The 17,696-nt window shown below is 32.9% G+C and overlaps 5 protein-coding genes and 1 long non-coding RNA gene across 8 annotated transcripts in view; 1 reads left to right on the forward strand and 5 right to left on the reverse strand.

Annotated features, from left to right (window-relative positions):
- Gogo (thrombospondin-1 like protein golden goal) overlaps positions 1-7,340 on the reverse strand; it is a 41,708-nt gene extending 34,368 nt beyond the window's left edge. For both annotated transcript variants that reach the window (XM_074243271.1, XM_074243269.1), the window contains exon 1: positions 6,908-7,340. The gene's annotated coding sequence lies outside the window, so the exon portion shown is untranslated. The remainder of the gene's footprint in view (positions 1-6,907) is intronic.
- The window catches only part of LOC141527694 (uncharacterized), an 82,770-nt gene that overhangs the window by 36,156 nt on the left and 28,918 nt on the right, over positions 1-17,696 (forward strand). The gene's annotated exons all lie outside the window — the stretch shown is intronic.
- LOC141527683 (mucolipin-3) lies at positions 7,486-11,168 on the reverse strand. Of its 2 annotated transcripts, none has more exons than XM_074243280.1 (4): positions 10,997-11,168; positions 10,414-10,713; positions 9,982-10,261; positions 7,486-9,859 (listed from the first exon to the last, which is right to left on the reverse strand). In XM_074243280.1, exons 2-4 carry the CDS (start codon positions 10,557-10,559, stop codon positions 8,396-8,398), a joined length of 1,890 nt encoding a protein of 629 aa, XP_074099381.1. In that variant the 5' UTR covers positions 10,560-10,713; positions 10,997-11,168; the 3' UTR covers positions 7,486-8,395. The 2 variants fall into 2 exon arrangements, with proteins under 2 accessions (XP_074099381.1, XP_074099382.1); XM_074243281.1 differs by having other exon boundaries at positions 9,982-10,258; positions 10,997-11,166.
- Positions 11,435-12,653, reverse strand: LOC141527686 (diphthine methyltransferase). The gene is made up of 3 exons (XM_074243287.1): positions 12,070-12,653; positions 11,869-12,004; positions 11,435-11,804 (listed from the first exon to the last, which is right to left on the reverse strand). The coding sequence occupies exons 1-3, from the start codon at positions 12,647-12,649 to the stop codon at positions 11,450-11,452; spliced, it is 1,071 nt and encodes a 356-aa protein (XP_074099388.1). The 5' UTR covers positions 12,650-12,653; the 3' UTR covers positions 11,435-11,449.
- Positions 12,743-14,162, reverse strand: LOC141527692 (cyclin-dependent kinase 2-associated protein 1-like). Its single transcript, XM_074243294.1, has one exon. The coding sequence runs from the start codon at positions 14,087-14,089 to the stop codon at positions 13,781-13,783; it is 309 nt and encodes a 102-aa protein (XP_074099395.1). The 5' UTR covers positions 14,090-14,162; the 3' UTR covers positions 12,743-13,780.
- Positions 14,556-16,894, reverse strand: LOC141527684 (uncharacterized). The gene has a single exon (XM_074243283.1). The coding sequence runs from the start codon at positions 16,877-16,879 to the stop codon at positions 15,518-15,520; it is 1,362 nt and encodes a 453-aa protein (XP_074099384.1). The 5' UTR covers positions 16,880-16,894; the 3' UTR covers positions 14,556-15,517.

The raw sequence follows: 17,696 nt of genomic DNA on the forward strand, positions 1-17,696 counted from the left end.
GTGTGGGCATGCGCAGTAGGGTTTCGACGAGCTTCTCGAATGATAGCTCGATCATCACGCTCGGTAGTGAATCGTAGTCTACCTTGACCCGGACGACGATCGTAACTTTGAGTCCCGTTAAATCGGGCATAGGCCCGACTAATAACGGACTGGCTCACTCCCATAGAAGCTGCTACTTCCACCTGACTGTAGCCCTCTTGAAGGAGGGTAACAATGCGAGCCACATCTGTGGCAGCTAAATGTCGACGAGGCATATCAAAAGGTGCTTATCAAAGAAAAGCTTACATAAAATTCACGTAAGGAATTTAGGCTAAAAAGAAAACGTAAAATTCAAGTTTTGTGTGAGGAAAAGCCGAACTCCGCGGGGGGTATATCAATTTGTTTTTATTGAATTTTTAAAATGAGATTTAAAACTAAGGCAGTTGTAGCGGACAGAAAAAATTGAGTTAATTTTTTTGACAATAGTGAAGCATTCTGAAGACGATAAAAAAAAAAAAATTAAAAAAAAATTTTTGATAAAAAAATTTCGAAAAAATTTTCGAAAAAATTGAAATTTTTTTTTTTCAAATTTCTTGAAAATCAATCTCTTTGATCGAAAAATAAAGAATTTTGAAAAAAAAATTTTTTCAATGGAAAAATGAATAAAAATCACAAAATTGCTCATAATGGTGATTTTTGCGAAAACACAGAATTTGAAGCTTCTGGGCACTATGAACAAAAAATCGCAGCGCTTTGAATTTCTTAGGGATTTTAGGGGACACTTTGAAGTTAAAAATTACCAACGATATCCTTCGTTCATCCATTTTATCCAAAGTTATACCAAGTTATCCAAATATCCTTAATTATGCGAATTTTTGTCTTTTTTCAGTCCGAGTTTTCAATTCGAAAAAAATTTTTTCTTTAAAAGCGGTTTACGTTTTCTTATATAGAATATTGTGTAGTTTTCAAAACCCTCCTTCGATTTCCTATACGGTCATTATTTCCAGAGTTATTGATTTCCAAAGTCAAAAAAACTTTTTTGCTTTGATTGAAGATAACTCCGCGGCAAATTATCGTACAGGCTTTTTGATTACGTCAAATTAAAGGGTATTAAATTTACTAAAAGAGCTTTTAAACGAAACAATCGAAAAATTTTTTTGAAGCCCGTAGACCTTTTTAAGACGAAAAAAATTTCGAAAAATTTTTTTCAGTAGTTTTCTTAGGATTTCTCCAGACCTGACGATGACAAAAAATTTTCATGGTCATATCTAAAAACTAGACACTTGGAGCTACAATTTGCTTTTTTTTTTTATTCTGTGCGATCATTTTCCTCGGAGTTACAGCTCGCTGAAAATCACCAAAAAATTTGGAATTTTTTTTATATCCCTTAATTTTTGTGACTAGTGTATATTTTGATAGCTAAATAACTACTATTTTAATTTCCATCACTTATAATTTCTAACTAAAAGTCACTGCAATTGTCAATTAGTTATAACAGTTTGTAAATAGATATATAATATCATCATTTTAATCGTCACAAGAGTTTAATGTCAAGTATGTAACTCTGATTTTAATTAAATCGTAAAATGTACGAGCGAATAAATTTTTTTAATTTTTTCTGTTCTATATTACATTGAATAGTTTGAATACTTTCATCTTTTGTTAATAATTGAATTTTTTTTTAAATAATTACATCGCATCGATAATTCATCACTAATTGAAAGCTTATTATCGATAAAATTTCGATAATTATATAAAAATTTAGTACTCACTGACCTGTGCAAATATTTCGCAGGATATTTGGATCAAATAATAAATTTAAATTAATGTAAAAAAAAAATCCTTTTGAGAAATAAGATATCTGATAATTATGAAATCGTGAAATTAAAATCAATACCCGAGGATTCGCAATACTATACGCCCCAACTTAAAGCTGAATATTTAATAATACATTGATATATATATATATGTAGAGTAAACTACAAACGGGGGTTGGTTTTTACGTAACAAAGAAAGAGAATAAAAGGAAAAGAGATATAGATATATAAATGCGAAAAGAACACGCAAGGGCTGTAGCTACAACTTTGAGGAAAATTTAATACAACAATAATTCATATATGAGAAATCCTATGAATTTTTAACGTAGTTAATACTAGTGTACTATTAAAATATTTATGAGAAAAATTTTTAAGTGAACGTAAATATAAATATATTATGCCAAATTGTTTAGTTCTGGCTCGGAAAAACTTTTGTTTGCTGCACAACACAATACTGGATGGGAATTATTCAAACATGTGTGGAATGAAATGAATTTATTGTTTTTTATTCATTTGATACTTTGTATTGTAGTCGTAACGCTTAGATTTTTTTTGTTCCTGATAACAAAAATGGTTGGTCAACGAAATTCATCGAATTTTTTTTAGCGTCATGCGATCGGATTTTACTCAGTTGGAATAAAATAATTGTTAAAAGTAAAGTTAACGCGCGAGACCGTGATCTTATTGGGGATGGGGTAAAATGATAGAGCCAGTAAAGTTCCAGCAAAAAATACTCGCCACTGAGTAGTAACGTAATGCCGACATGTTAACGAGCTCAATGAAACAACGCGAAATAGATAATCGAGTTTGTCTTTTACAAATTTCCACTGAGTTCACCTAACCAGCAACCAAACTTTTGTAAGAAACTTTTTCTCCGTATCTACGAATAAATTTACTCGCCCGCCGTAAACTTTGCTTTCCATTAAAAATTATAAAAAAATGACCCGTGAATTAGCTTCAGCGATAACAATGAAAAGTCAAAAATTATTATTATTAAAACAGTGATCTTTTAACTCGTTAAATAATTTTACTTTTGTTTTAATTCAGTTTCTCTTTTATATCACTGACTTTCCTTTGCTTACATTTTTATTCTTTACAGAAGAGTGAACAATTTCCACGATTGCGACTGCTTTGATGACAAAAAGAAAATTTTATAAAAATAATACTGTAAAGCATTAAAAGGAAAATAAATAAAAATAAAATGAACTCGAGTAGGGTTGAATTAAAAGTGCAAAAGGGAGCAGCCTTGGGGAGCGAAAGGACTAAGAGGTTTTCGCGTAAATGTGTTCGTATAGATATAAACCCCCACACGTCCGTATATTTATCCACATATCTCAAGAGAATAAATGAGGACATGAAAGTTTGCACATACAGTGTTAGCATCCGCACACTTACATATTACACACAGGACTACACTGGTACAGAAATCGCAAAGGACAATCGACTGGCACGCTATCCTCCCATTTCTCGATATTTAACTATCCACCTACTAGATAATTTAATGTACTTGACTAGTAATTTATCTTATTACGCATTAAATTATTTACCCCGAGCTGCTGTTATCATTACTCCCGTGGATTGTTTGCTCTGGCGGTCGATAAACTGATCAATTAAACTATTAGCATAATTATTTCGTCATGTGGTCAAAATTAGTCTTGCTCTCAGCATTTAATTATCCGGGAAGAAATTTATATTGGAAACCTGTGCAAGCAAATTTTGGGAGACTTGTGTCTTGTGTTTTGTGCCTATATCTACGGCGGTTAGTAGTCTACTATTTTGTGTACTATAGTAACCTAATTAAATTGTTATACACTTAAGAGCCAATAGAGAAGCGCGCAAAGTATGCCAAGCTCCTAAGGATCCTCTTGGTCCTGGTATGAATATTATTATTATTATTATTATTATTATTATTATTATTATTATTATTATTATTATTATTATATAATATATAACATATTGTGATAGTGCTTTATCCGAAAATTAAAGGACTGCTAGAAATGTTTAAAGTTTTTATTTTATCTCAAAATTTATCGAAAAATTATATTTCTTCACATCAGCAAATCAAAAGTTGTATTTTTTTTTTTTTTTTTTTTTCCCATCGTTTTTTGCAATCAGGAAATTTATTGTCTATTCCTCAGAATTCTTGGCAATTGAAAAAAGTTTCAGACTCTGAGACTAAAGTTTTAAAAATTTTATTTAAAGAACATCAGACACGCGTTGAGAAAATTTTTTTACAAATAAATTTCTACCCGTAACGATTTTATAATGTTAATTTTATCGAAATATAATATGATGGATTTATTATATGCATGTTGATAGTAGGTCAGAGTACAGAGTTGAAATTTTCCAGGTAAAAGCCGTTGCATAGCAAGTACGCAGTAAAGCAAAGGTACGATGATGACGAACAAGATAAAGAATCTTAAGAGCTGAGGATGTAGAACCTTTCAACTATGCCCCTTTGCTCTCAGCTTTATAAACAACACTCCCAAGTTTATATTATGTTATGGACTTGAATAAAGCTGGAAAATGAAGATCGAGATGAACAATAGATAAATAGACAAACAGCCGTTAACTGAGAATCAAGACTGTGACTTGTTTTATGTCTACTTAATTTCGATAAGTGCATTAATTCAATTGCCCGTCTCTATTATCGATTCCGATGCCATAAAAGTTTGAGTTGCTTTTATTCCGCGTTGAGTTGTTTGCGATAACATAAAGATAATTGCATAATGTTATTTTTGATGTTATGTCGAGAGAGTGGAGAAATGGGGATGAAATCAGAGCCAAAATCAGAGTGAGATTCTTGCGGTCTACGGAAACATACTGGTGGAAATCAAAACAGACGGAATTCCATATGCCGGGAAATTCGAACCGATGTGGTGACAGGCCAAGACCACCAAGCGGTCAATAAACCCTGAAACAATTGTCTCTGGTTTCCTGCTCATTGATGTTGTATTAATTGCCTGATAATTAATATGCCTATCAAACAACTTTTATACTTTTTTTATTTTTAAATCTTCATTTTATAATTTTTTTTTTTTCATGGAAGTTATGATCGGCGTATCGTACACTTGAGATAAAATATCATAATATTAAAAATATTTTACGGAAAATAACTCTGACATTTATATAAAAAAAAATTAATTCTGTTCAAAATTTTTTTCTCTCAAATCAAGTTAATTTTTTTTATAAAGGATATTTGAAAATTTACGAGAATTATTGTATTGAAAAGATAACTTTCAATAACTAATACTCAAGGCAATTAATTTAATAACTTTTATCTCATCTTCACTAATTAAAAGATCCATTAGAAAAGGTAAACAGTTAAAGTTTCATCAATACCTCGGACATTTATTGCTGAGACTCTTGACGAAACCAATTAATTTAATTACTTTTCAAGATAATTACTCAATATAACTCAGTTTATTTAATGCATCAAACCTTAATAATTAAAATATTAAATAATGATGATAATAATAATGATGAAGGCAACTTGGCTGACAATTTTTTATCAAACAACAAAAAATGATTGGTCGACATGAGGGACGGTAATGAAGATAATTGACTAGCGGATCAATACAAACAAAATGTATGACATGAAAATATTCATGAGGAGTGTGCTCGGATTTTGGTCAACAAAAAATAGAATCTGTGTGGAGAAAAAGCCGGCCATACTAAGTTGATTGGTGTTTGCCGAATGCCGATTTTAAAATCTAGTTTGTTTGCACTCGGTATTTATTCCTGGTACACCTGATGGCTGACGGTGCTGGAGTGGGATGGCCAGACCGTATTAACATTGGCGGTCCAGCCGAAATATTATCTTGGTCTAGACTGCCGGGTAATTAATAGGCACCCACTCGCAATATAGCCATTAATAATCGTTCTGATGCACGTGTCATTAATTAACTGACTTACTAATAGCTGAAGTAATATCCACCCGCGCCTCACACCGTACTCGCGAACATGCTGCGCTTTAAAACGATTTACATTGAAATAATTCCAGGATAATTAATAAGAGTCCAGCTCCGTTCTGCGCTAAACTAAATCCTCTATGAAGTAACAATTACTGTAATTACAGATGACCATTAATTCTATATAGCAATAGTCTTAATACAATTAATTCAATGGTAATGATAATTATAATGATAGTAATGGTGAAATGTGATCGTTAATATATAAAAACAAATATTTGTTGGGATTGGAGGCTTGGCGTTAAAACTCGCGCTTATAATGTTTATATAGTCCCGTAGCTTCCAATTATTAATAAATATTCATTATTCGTGTGTAAATGTTCTACCTACGTATGATATATATATATCCATATATAATCGCAAGAGGATGTGTAATATGGAGTATTTGGAGTATGTAGATAAGCCAAATTTGGCATGTGTGATTCGGCGAAATTCAACCAGCTAAAAACCCGAAAGTAAACACAATCAGCTTTTGATAGCAATTTTAATATGCATGTCTGTAACTGTTTTTTATTTTTATAAACTGTCTATTGATTTATTTTCAGTAGTACTGTTTTAATTTTTGATTTTGCTGAAAGTTCTTATTCGTCTAGACTATATTATCAAAAATTAACTCAAGCTAAAATTAGTCCAGTATATATTTTATTATTTAATTTTGGTAGAACCTAATGAATTTTTTGCACAATCATACATTTTGTAAATAAATATAAAAACTTGAGCATTGAAAAAATTTATGAATATTCAAAATCTTTTAGTTGAAAAATAATTCTAGAATTTTATCAATATTACAAATCTCAACTTGAATATTTAAATAATTCCGAGATTTTCTTTCCGATAACTTTAAAAATGTAAAACTTTATTTCGGTGATAAAAAATATCGTTAAAATTTTTTTCATTTTATGACAGGTAGAATACAGATTAAAACGCGGTGTTAATAAAATTGTGAGTGAATATTTGTCAAATTCGTCGACTGGTTTGTTATTTCATTTAATTTTACTCTTATATTTATCATTATTGTTATTATTGCCATTATTATTATTATTATTATTATTATTATTATTATTATTATTATTATTATTATTATTATTATTATTATTATTATTATTATTATTTGTACAATAGTTCGCCGAGTTTACTTACAGTCCTGTTGACATCGTTGCGATTTTTTTAGCATTCCCGGATAAAAACACAAGATGATCTTGTTATTTCTGGCGTGATTCCAACAGCAAATATCTTCGCTCTTCCTCGATTCAATCCTGTTATTTTTCCGGAAAAACAGACGCCAGTAATAGTAAAAAAAATTAACAAACAAACCAACACCTCATTTTATTTATAAAAAAAATTAACAATTAATTTTTTCAACCGTACAATAAAATAAATAGTAATTAAAGTAATTAATTGTAATTTTCGACTCGACGGAGTGTAAATTCAATGCGTCCTTTAAACGCGCGCGTCGCGACAACACTGGGGTTGAAAAGCACCCCTACCCGGAATATTATTTTCTGTACAAGCCGGCACAGGAAGAACCCCACTGAAATTACCCTCTCTCTGTAATTTCCCCCTCCACGCTCTTCTATCCCGCTGTCTACTCTACAGTAACTACACCCATGATGTTTAGTTACTGTACAATAGAATACACATGTCACTAAATCCCTCTAATTTATAAATAATATTCATTCGAGATGTAAAAAAAATTTTCTAAAAATCTAAATCCAAAATTTTATAACGATTTTTATTTTTTATTTTAATAAAAGAAACAGGTTACAAGTTGAAGTGCTTGTGCTACATATATACACTCGAGTAACATACACCGTGTACTTTGGCACAATTAATACTTACACTCGTTTTATTTTCCAAGTAAACATACTTGCAAATCATAATTACATTTATAATTATTACATATACTTATTAAATATATTTATATATGAATTAATATATTACACAGTTATAAAACGATTTTATTAGTTAGACTGTCTTGCTGTATGTCATTAAATGCACAAGTCTTCTTGATATGCTGAGCAATAATTAAGATTTATTACATTTCATCTATTTAAATTGTTATTTGCCGTTTATCAGAAGACATATCAATAATTTATACGTAGAGTGGTAATTGTGTAATTTTACACTTATGTTTTATTCAGTTATTATCACAGACTTCGCAGCATCTCCCAGCTAATGACATACACTCAATCAATACTTAATATATTTGCTTAGGTAATTATTAGTATACATCTCTATAAATTATTTCGTTAATTCGATTAGTTTATAAAAACTTTTAAATTTAATTTTGTTCTAATAATTTCATCAATTATTGTCAATTTTTCTTTTTCTTTTACAAAGAATTTGTGCGTAATTATTTTTTACACTGAGAGAAATAAAAGATATTGTCCAGACAAGAATTTCTCGACTAAATAATTTTTTAATAAATTTAAAATAAATTTAAAATAAATTCAAGAATAATTTTCTTTAAAAAAAAAAAATTTTCTCAGTGTAATTTGGCAAAATATCTAGATAACTGGCAGTTTAATCATATTGCATACAATACAAGAAATTGCTGAAGGTCAATCACATGGATTAGTTAAAGAAATTGATCCGTAGTTATTATTTTTACAATTACGTCTTAGTTTACTATATACAGATAAGACTACCGCAGATTTCGTCGCATTTTGTTGACGAATCGCTAGAGCCCGCTTGAATAGACCCGTAGGGTCTTTTCCGACAACAACACATCCGCTCCAACATATCTTTCCAGTCATGTCCTTCAGATTCCTGCCTAAAAGCACCGCTCGACGCCTCGTCGGTGCATACCGACACAAACGCCTGGAGATCATTCTTCGGGAACCCGTCACGATAGTACAGCTTTATCGTGTCGTAGGCGTCCATAATTATAGAAATAAAGAGACTCAGTACAACATAAATGAAGAGAGAAATGAAGGTGTACAAATAGATCCGTGAGTACCACCAGAGGATCGGAGACTTGAATGAGGCGATTGAGAAGGTAGCGAACATATCGTCTCCGTTTATCAGCGCAAACAGACACTCTGAAGTGGTCGCCAGTGACCTGAATTTGATGTGATACGGCCCGAGGATCAGCCACCCGCAGAAGGTGAATCCTGCGTAGATTAGAACCGCGCAGATTGAAAATCTCACGACCTTCGGCGCCGATTTTTTCAGCGTAAGGATGACTACGTTGTAGGTCTTGAAGAATCCGAGGTAGCGCAAGACTCCGAACCATACTAACAAGTTTCCAGTCCCCAGAAAAATACTACATATGTTCCAGTGATCACTGCCGTAGAATTTTCGCTCTATTTGCTCCTTTATCGCCGAGCCCATTATTATCAGCAGATCATTTATAATAATCATAATGTACCACATGTTTAAAAACTCGAGCCGACCCTCGAGACTTAAATTGGTGCCGTAAGTCTTCTTGAAGAAACTTATCGTCTCAAATTTAAGTAACTGGGCGCGATAAATAGCACGTGAGCACAAAATGAGCGAGATTCCACAGATAAGGATAACGAAGAGATTAAGAATAGTTCTGAGCGCAGAGTCTAACTGGTTGTCTGTTATGTACTGGGTGTCGCCTTTGCAGAGCAGCCTGATCGATTCCACGTCCAAAGACAGCAGCATTTGTCCGTCAAAGTCGCTGTTATCGAAGATTATTTTTATGTTAAACTGATAGCAGTCTGGAGGTGTGATTGGGCTGGCTGCTTTCAGATTTACCGTCTTTACGGCGAACTTCAGGTGGGCCTTCACCAAGGCCGAAAAGTTTATTAACACGTTCTTTTCCTCCAGCAGCTTCTTTGAATCTACCGGGTGAGTTTCGGGGAACGTGTGGTTTACGGTGATACAGGTTCGGTCTATCTCGTTGTTAAAGACGAAGCTCTCGTTGAACCCGAAGATGATGCCCTCTTTGTACTGGTACAGGCATAGCACTGGTGGAACCAGCGAATTGTCCTCGGCAGTGTATGAGTATGATCCAATTGAGTTATTTAAATTATAGTAACCGTTTAGAGCGTAGTTTATCGTCTGGTAGAATTCTTCTTGTTTGTACAGAGACAGGGGACCAGTTACTGGCGGGTATTCAGGTACCTTTAGGAATTTGGTTGATTAATTTTTAAATATATAAGGTAAAATTTAATAAAGTATTTAAATATTAACTTTTAGTTAATAAATATTTTTTCTAAGTGCTTAAAAAAAAAAAAATGTATTACCTCCTGAGTAGCATCCCATCCCCGAAGAAACAGATGCGAAAAGGTGATTCGATTATCCCACGTATAATTGACATGAATATAATTATTTTGAGCAAACAAACATAGCTGTGTAGTGACTAGAATAATTTTAATCACTTGGACGATGAATTTGTAGGGAAAGCGCCTCCTTGCTTGCCATTTTTCAATGGGATTCATGAAAAAAAACCTTAATTTTCTGCGCATCTTATCTTCGGCGTATGCTATAGCGTCATATCGTGGCTGATTACTTGGGTTACTCCTGCTAAACACAACAAACATCGTTACGTTCATGGAATGTGATAAGTAGTATAACAAACTGATAAGAAAACGATCGAGATAATGGTTTGTATTTTTCTACATTCGTGTAACTCATTATTTGGTATTTTTTCAAGTGAATTAATCGGAATCACTGACCTGACGGTGTTGTCGTTGCTAAGAGGAAAGTCTTCATCCCCACTCTCAGAGTTTCTCGCCCAGAGTTGGGTTCTCAGAGAATTGCTACCACGTGTATTGTCCTCTAAAATCACGCTCTCGCTCTTTTTAACTTTACTCTCGGCCATTTTTGGTTTTTCTTCTAGTTTTATCGAGACTGAGGCTGGCGATGGCTCAATAGCTCTCGGGCTTGAGTTTAACACCTCTACCAACTCAATTGTCGACTTATCCAGTGGGTTCAAGATTTGATTCCCACAGTACTGATGCGTTACATCCGTGCGTCTGCAATAATTATTTATTAATAACTAAAATTAATATTCCTTGGTAAAATTATAATAAGATTAAAAATTATAAATAAGCTAAATCACTGGTCAGTGTCGAGACTGATAGAATTGAGCAAGAACAAAGAACCTCTGCTCAACTGGTAAAGATTTTGAGGTCACGGTGATTGGAATTGGATGAAAAAATAAACGACCTTGATTTAGCTTAATTAAAAAAAATAAATAGTGTGTACTTAAAAGTTATTGGAGTGATTAATCAAAGTGGTAATTGAGCGTATACGTACAGATACAGCTTCAAAGAACAGCTGGTTTTTTGATGTTGATAAATTGTTACGCGCAGTGGCCATCGGACCTAAACAGACTGACTAAATCCTCATCTATCGTCCACAACTCACAGCTGTGATGATTACATTGGATTGCATTCACTCGATCCTGCTCTGAAAAATTTTACAACACTAACGCTCTTTATTGTTTGTTTGTTTTCAAATCAACTGGTCGATGATAAATTATCTCCTACGATGACCGGAGAGATCTAGGTCTCTACTTTTGCGACACTCTTTCACAAGATAATACAGAAAATCGTTCCTGTGATTCAAAAGTTTGAATTAATTTATAAAGAATAAATATTCAGAAAAGATTTCCAAAGGACAAATTAAATTGTAAGGAAAAGGATTTTATGGCTGTGATATTTGATAAAAATTCAATATTCTAATTGTCAAACTAAATTAAATAACCAATCAGTAATTTTTATATTCAACTGACGACAATTTTAACATTTTATCATAAAATGAACAAGTTGCAACAAGCTGATAATAATCTTGAGAAAAACAATTTTTAGCTTCTTCAACTGTTAAAGCACACCAGTCGCATCCGTAAGCAATACTTTTATGCTCCAAGTATTCAGCAATCACCTGAGGATCATCTATATTTTGACAATCCACGATTCTAAACCCACTATACATACAAGCGGCCAGCAAATATCTTGATTTTAACGGGTCCCATTTCAATCTCCAGATTCCACCTCCTAGTTTAGTTTCCGATACCGGTCTCCGAAAGTTTCTAGTGTCCCAAAGCCTCAGCGTTTCATCGTAACTAAAAATAAAAATTCAAAAGTTAGTCTCTTCTATGTTTATGAATATGAAAAAAAATATTTCACCTTCCAGAAGCCAGGGAAAATTCTTTTCTTGGATTAGAATGCAAGCTTGTGACACCTGCTTCGTGGCTTCTATTGATTCCAATAACTTGCAGTCCTTCTCTGGCATCAAGTCTTTTGAACTGACAGTCATCGCCTCCTGTTAAATTTTTATATTTAATTTTTTAATGGTAAATATCCAGTCAAAAATTGAAAAATAATTACCGGAATAAACAACATTAGTATTCCAATAATCAAATGCCGTGATCCAAGCTTCAAAGTCGTGAGCATCTTGGCTCAAAAGACACTCAAGCTTTTCTTTACTAACTCCAAAAAGTGAGACACGTCCTTTTGAGTCACTGACAGCTATTTTTACATCTGCACTATCATTCTGGACTCCACCAGTGCTCCAATCTAAGCTCAATGCCAGGCCATCTTCACAAACCCGAGTCTCTGTTAGCAACTCAATCTCAAATTCATCAACCTTGAGCTTAAATACCTGCAAAAATCCAATTGAGTTTACTACTCCTAGTAAAATATCTCCTTGATACTTTTTGTAAGCCCACTTTATATCCAAGACCGCTGGAACGTCCAATTTCTGGAGTAGCTTCAATTTTTTTGACTCTACTTTAAACAGAAAAATTATCCCCAGTCGTTTCTGGCCAGATTTAGTCCCCGTGCCCTCTTCGTCGGGGAACAATTGATAAGTCCCGCAGACAAACAAGTCCTGAAAGCCTTCTATGGGACACCATTCAACAGAATCAGCTGAAAACTCCGTGTCAAACGTCTCCAGTGTCTTGAACATTTTTCTGCAACATAAAAACCGTTTTATTTTCTATAAATTATTCTTAAACTAATTTTGAGGAATTAAATTTTATAAATAATAAAACTTGACAAATTTTAGAATTATTAGACTTATATTTATTTAAAAGTGAGCAACTTGGTACACGTGATATACAATTTTTGGTCAAGGAACACGTTACAATTTGTCTGAGATTAAACCTAGTGATACCTTAAAAGTCTATCAATTAAGTCAATAAATTTATCAATATAATTAAATAATAATTAATGGTCTTAAAAAATATCAGTAAAAATACTGCTATGAGGCTTAAGTAATCCTGAGTTTGGTTCTTAATTAATTATAAACCATCTTCATACTCAACTTGTCTTTCATCACTCACATATTATCGCTGTAAAAATATTGACAATTTTTTATTGTACATTATTTATTTATTAATCAAAGATAAAGACACTAGTGAACTTTATTAACTCTGATAATTATTCTTCAACAGACTTAGCGGTGATAAGTATTTTAAAAATGTTTCTGTACTATTTTATTTAAGTAAATTACACTACTAATGCCTTTATCTCAATTATTAGACCCTGTATTTGAAAATATCTATTTTATTTAACGTCTATCAACAGTTTTTATTTTCTTACGGAATTATTAATAATTAATAATAACATTTGTACTATTCGATGTAGTAAAATGATAACTTGTTTGGATTTAAGGCATTTTTTTTCTTAGTATACTGAATAAGTTACTTACTCTACTCAATAAAATTATTTTCAATAAATGACAAAAAAAAAAAAAAAAAAATAAAAATTAAACGTACATTTGGTAAATTGATCTCGGCTGGATATAAAATGAGATCGAATTATATTCTAATAAATAATTCAATTAATTAATCACTAGAATAATCAGATCTTGTCGGAAATTTATAAAACAAGATAAGACTGTCAATAGGCATCCAAAAAATTTCAGAATTTAAACAAAAAATTAAATAATTAGAATTTACTTTGCATCATCGTCAGTATGATCAAGTTACCTCAAAAAGACGTATAAAAAAAAAATCTTGAACAAATTATTAAGACTTTGGCACCTGGTGCTCCGAATAAAATAAAGAACTAAAAATTAATGGCAGCAAATAAGCAATTATTGACGAGCACTTCGTTCAGTCTCATGAAGACACTCTCTGACTAGCAAACGGGCATGAACGAGACCACGCTTAATGCGTTCCGCAGAGCTTCTGCTTCCTGCGTAGGTCGGACGAATGTCTCGCCCCAGCTCCTCGATTACGTTTAGCAGCTGAACGTACTTTGACTGTCCGGGTATCGCGGTGACGGTCACGTGAGGCACTGTGGATTGAATGTTCCTGGGGTTTGGTACTGTTATTGGCGATTCGACGATCTTCGTTATCGTCGTTCCAGCTGGCAGTTTGGTTATTTCTCCTTCCATGTTCATTTTTAAATTTTACTCACTTATTACTCCCTGACAAACAATTAAATTCTGTTGTTTTTCAAGTTTGTTTACGTGTCTAGAAATTTTAGTCGAAAAATTTTAATCTTGTAAATAATTATAAAAAATAATTACCTGAAGTTGATTATGATGAGTTTTTTTTTTTTTTTTTTTTTTTTTTTTTTTTTTTTTTAAATAGATGTTTATAAAATTTATAAGAATTTTTTCAATCACTTTTCTGTCGAGTTGGAGTTGATTTGTAGGTTACGAGAAAGCTTTATATTGAGTATAATAGTTTCCATATTTCTCTTGTATTTTTATTTTTCTCCTCAGATGGCAGGTTTTAAAAACAAGAAAATTCCCGCGATTTTTTTAAAATTAATTTGTAATAAAGGGTAGTTTTTTTTTCCTAAATAATTACAACAAATTTTTTTATTACAAAATTGGTTGTTTATTCAGCAATATTATCTATTTAAAAGGCTCATACTTATTTCAAAATTCTGCTTGACAAATTTTATGGAATCATAATAATATTTGTTTATAAAGAATATTTGTAAGAAGATAAAGGATGTAAAGTGCTTACAGTACTTATAAATAATAAAAATCCACCAGGTATTCATAAGAATGTAAAGTAAAAAAAATAAAATTAATATTATAGGTATACAATATAATAATTAATATATAATAACTTATAACTAACAATGACAATAATAAAATGCTTACTCGAGATTCATTCTCATCTCTTGAGCAGGCCAATAATAAGTAATAATAAAATAAAAACATAACCTTGGCCCTTAATTTTAAAGTTTACCCCAATTTTATACATTTGATTTTAAAAATTCGCCTCTTTTAATTATTAAAAAAAAATGAGACATCACAAATTTTATTAACCCTAATAAATTTATAAAAAATCAAATTTTTGATTCTCCTAAGCGTATCCAAGCTCACAATTATTGCAGATAAATTATCAAATAGATCATAATAATAAAACGGACTTTTGTGGTAAATAATTTGCACTTTATCGTATTTTTTCTCTCACTAATTAAATTAGTAACCAGCTCATTCCTTTTATTTATTAAATATAAATAATTATTCATTTTATTTTTACTTTAAAAATACTACCATACTCATGTTACATCTGAGCTCTGGTATCCTACAAAAAGTCTCACTAATATAAATTCAATCGCAGAAAAAAAATCACAATAATTATTTTTAAAAAAGTAACATTAATTTTGACTTTCAAATATCACCGACAAAAATTTTATTTTACTTGGCCTCAAAAAAACCCATTTTATGAGAAATTTATCAACCAAAATATCACCAAATTAATAATTATAATAATAATCTACTAAAAAAATGAGACTCTTTGTACCGAGGATGGAAAAATAAAGTATATTATCCATCTATATCTAAAAAACCGTAACCATAACTTCATCATTGCCTGGCATTGTGCTCGGTCTCCAACAGACACTCCCTGACAAGGATCCTCGCATGCTGGATCCCCATTTTGAGCCTCTCCGCGGCGCTGCGACTCCCGGCGTACGACAGGCGAATATCTCGACCGAGTTCCTCAATAATCACCAACAACTGTGCATACTTTCCTTGTCCAGGTACTGAGGGAAAATTAATAGTACTTGACGGACTCGCCTGTACACTTTGAACCTGTGCCGACTGGACATTTTGGAGATTCCTCGGGTTCGGGACAGTTATCACCGGTTCTGGGATCCTGGAAATTTCTTGCTTTTGCGGAGGAGGAGGTGGTTGCTGGGATTGATGGTGCTGCTGATGATGTTGCTGGTGTTGTTGCTGATGCTGTTGGTGGGATTGATGGTGGTGTTGCTGCTGATGATGCTGATGATGCTGCTGATGATGGGACTGCTGATGAGACGGTGGATCGTTGAGCTTGGTGATAGTGATCTCATTGAGCTTGGCCAGTTCAGTGAGCTTGGCCATCTCGGCCATCTTCGAGTACTCTGGCATTTTGGTGATATCGTTCTGCATGTTGGCCATCTTGATCATTTCATTCATCTTGGACTTTTCGCTCATCTTAACAAACTCCTTAGCCATCTCGTTGATCTGGGCAATCTCATTGTACTTGGTCATGTCATTATACTTGGTCATCTCGGTCATCTTGACCATCTCATTAAGCTTGGCAATTTCATTCATTCGCTGGACCTCATTTATCTTGGCCATCTGTGAGATTTTCATCATCTCGTTCATCTTCGCGATTTCGTTCATCTTGGAAATATCATTAGAATACTTGGCCATCTCGGAGTACTTAACCATCTCGTTCATTTTGGCCAACTCTGACATCTTAGCAATTTCCTGCATTTTCATATATTCGGTAGTTTTCGCGTACTCGGCCATCTTCTCCATTTCGTATCTCTTGGCCATGTCCTGGGACATCTTGTTAAGCTCGGTCATCTTGCTGAACTCGGCCAGCTGAGCCATCTGGACAATATGTTCAGGCACTTTTCCCCTTTCCATCATCTGCTTTAGCTCCGCGGATATTTTGTTCATGTTCATCTCTGACATTTGGGCGATTGTCGCTGCGTCTGGCATCTTAGAGAGCTCAGCAATCTTTGAAATTTCCCTCGCGAGGTTCTCGTCGAGGCAGCGCTTCTTTTTAGCGCGATGCCGGGCCATTCTTTGGGCCTCCTGCATCCTCCTGAGAGCCGCCTGGTCCTCGGACTCCTTGGCCCTGACGTTCTTCATCCTCTCAGCCGCAGTGTACAGTCTGATAGCACGTTCCTCAGCCGTTTCTGACATCAGTCCCCCGTTTTCAAACTTGTACATTTAGCCCCACTCAACTAAACTACTATCAACCGGTTATTTATTATTTAAATATTATTATACCCTGTTAATGTTTTTAATTCAATACCTTTTTCATCCATCGGTACAAAGAGGTTGATTTTTTTTTTTTTTTTTTTTTTTTTTTTTTATTTTATTGAAAAATTAAAGAAAATAAAATATCTGTGGACTCCAATTTAAATTCCAATATCAGTATCAGTAAAATAAATCCATTTTAGATTTAAGGTTGATGCTGGGGCTGGATGCTCCAATGTATCAGTGCTCCAAAGTGGTGTTATCACTGCAAATGAAAGGTTAACTCGTTAATAACCCATAAGATAAATACCCACAATAAAATCAATAAATAACAATATAATTTACCAATACAAGAGACAAACAGCAACGAAATGAGCCGAGTGATAACAAAGTTTAAAGTCACATTATCACAAAATAATAAATAATTAAAATAATTATCACAACCAATCAGACAGGTGCACGTAAAAACTCGAGTAAAAAACAGTGGATAATATATTACCGAGAACAAAATTCGGTAGCAAGTTAAATACTGAAGTCTCTTCGATCAACAAGTAATAACCAACAAATAATCCACTAAATAATTGAATTAACTGATAACAGCTAGTAAATAAAGTACCGTTGTTGTAATAATGTGTGTTACCGTCAGATTCTTTTGTTTTTGAAAATTTTAAACGAAGAAACGAGTCGTGGCATTCGTTACGCATGCGTAATATAAATAAGAATGCTTAACGAGCACGAAAAACGTACATTTACATCCAATCCAACCTCCGGTACGTCGTCTTGCTCT

Source organism: Cotesia typhae, unplaced genomic scaffold, assembly GCF_013202065.1.
Source record: "Cotesia typhae breed Kobodo isofemale line unplaced genomic scaffold, CoteBio_Ctyphae contig_4, whole genome shotgun sequence".
In the NCBI taxonomy this organism is placed as follows: Eukaryota; Metazoa; Arthropoda; class Insecta; order Hymenoptera; family Braconidae; genus Cotesia; species Cotesia typhae.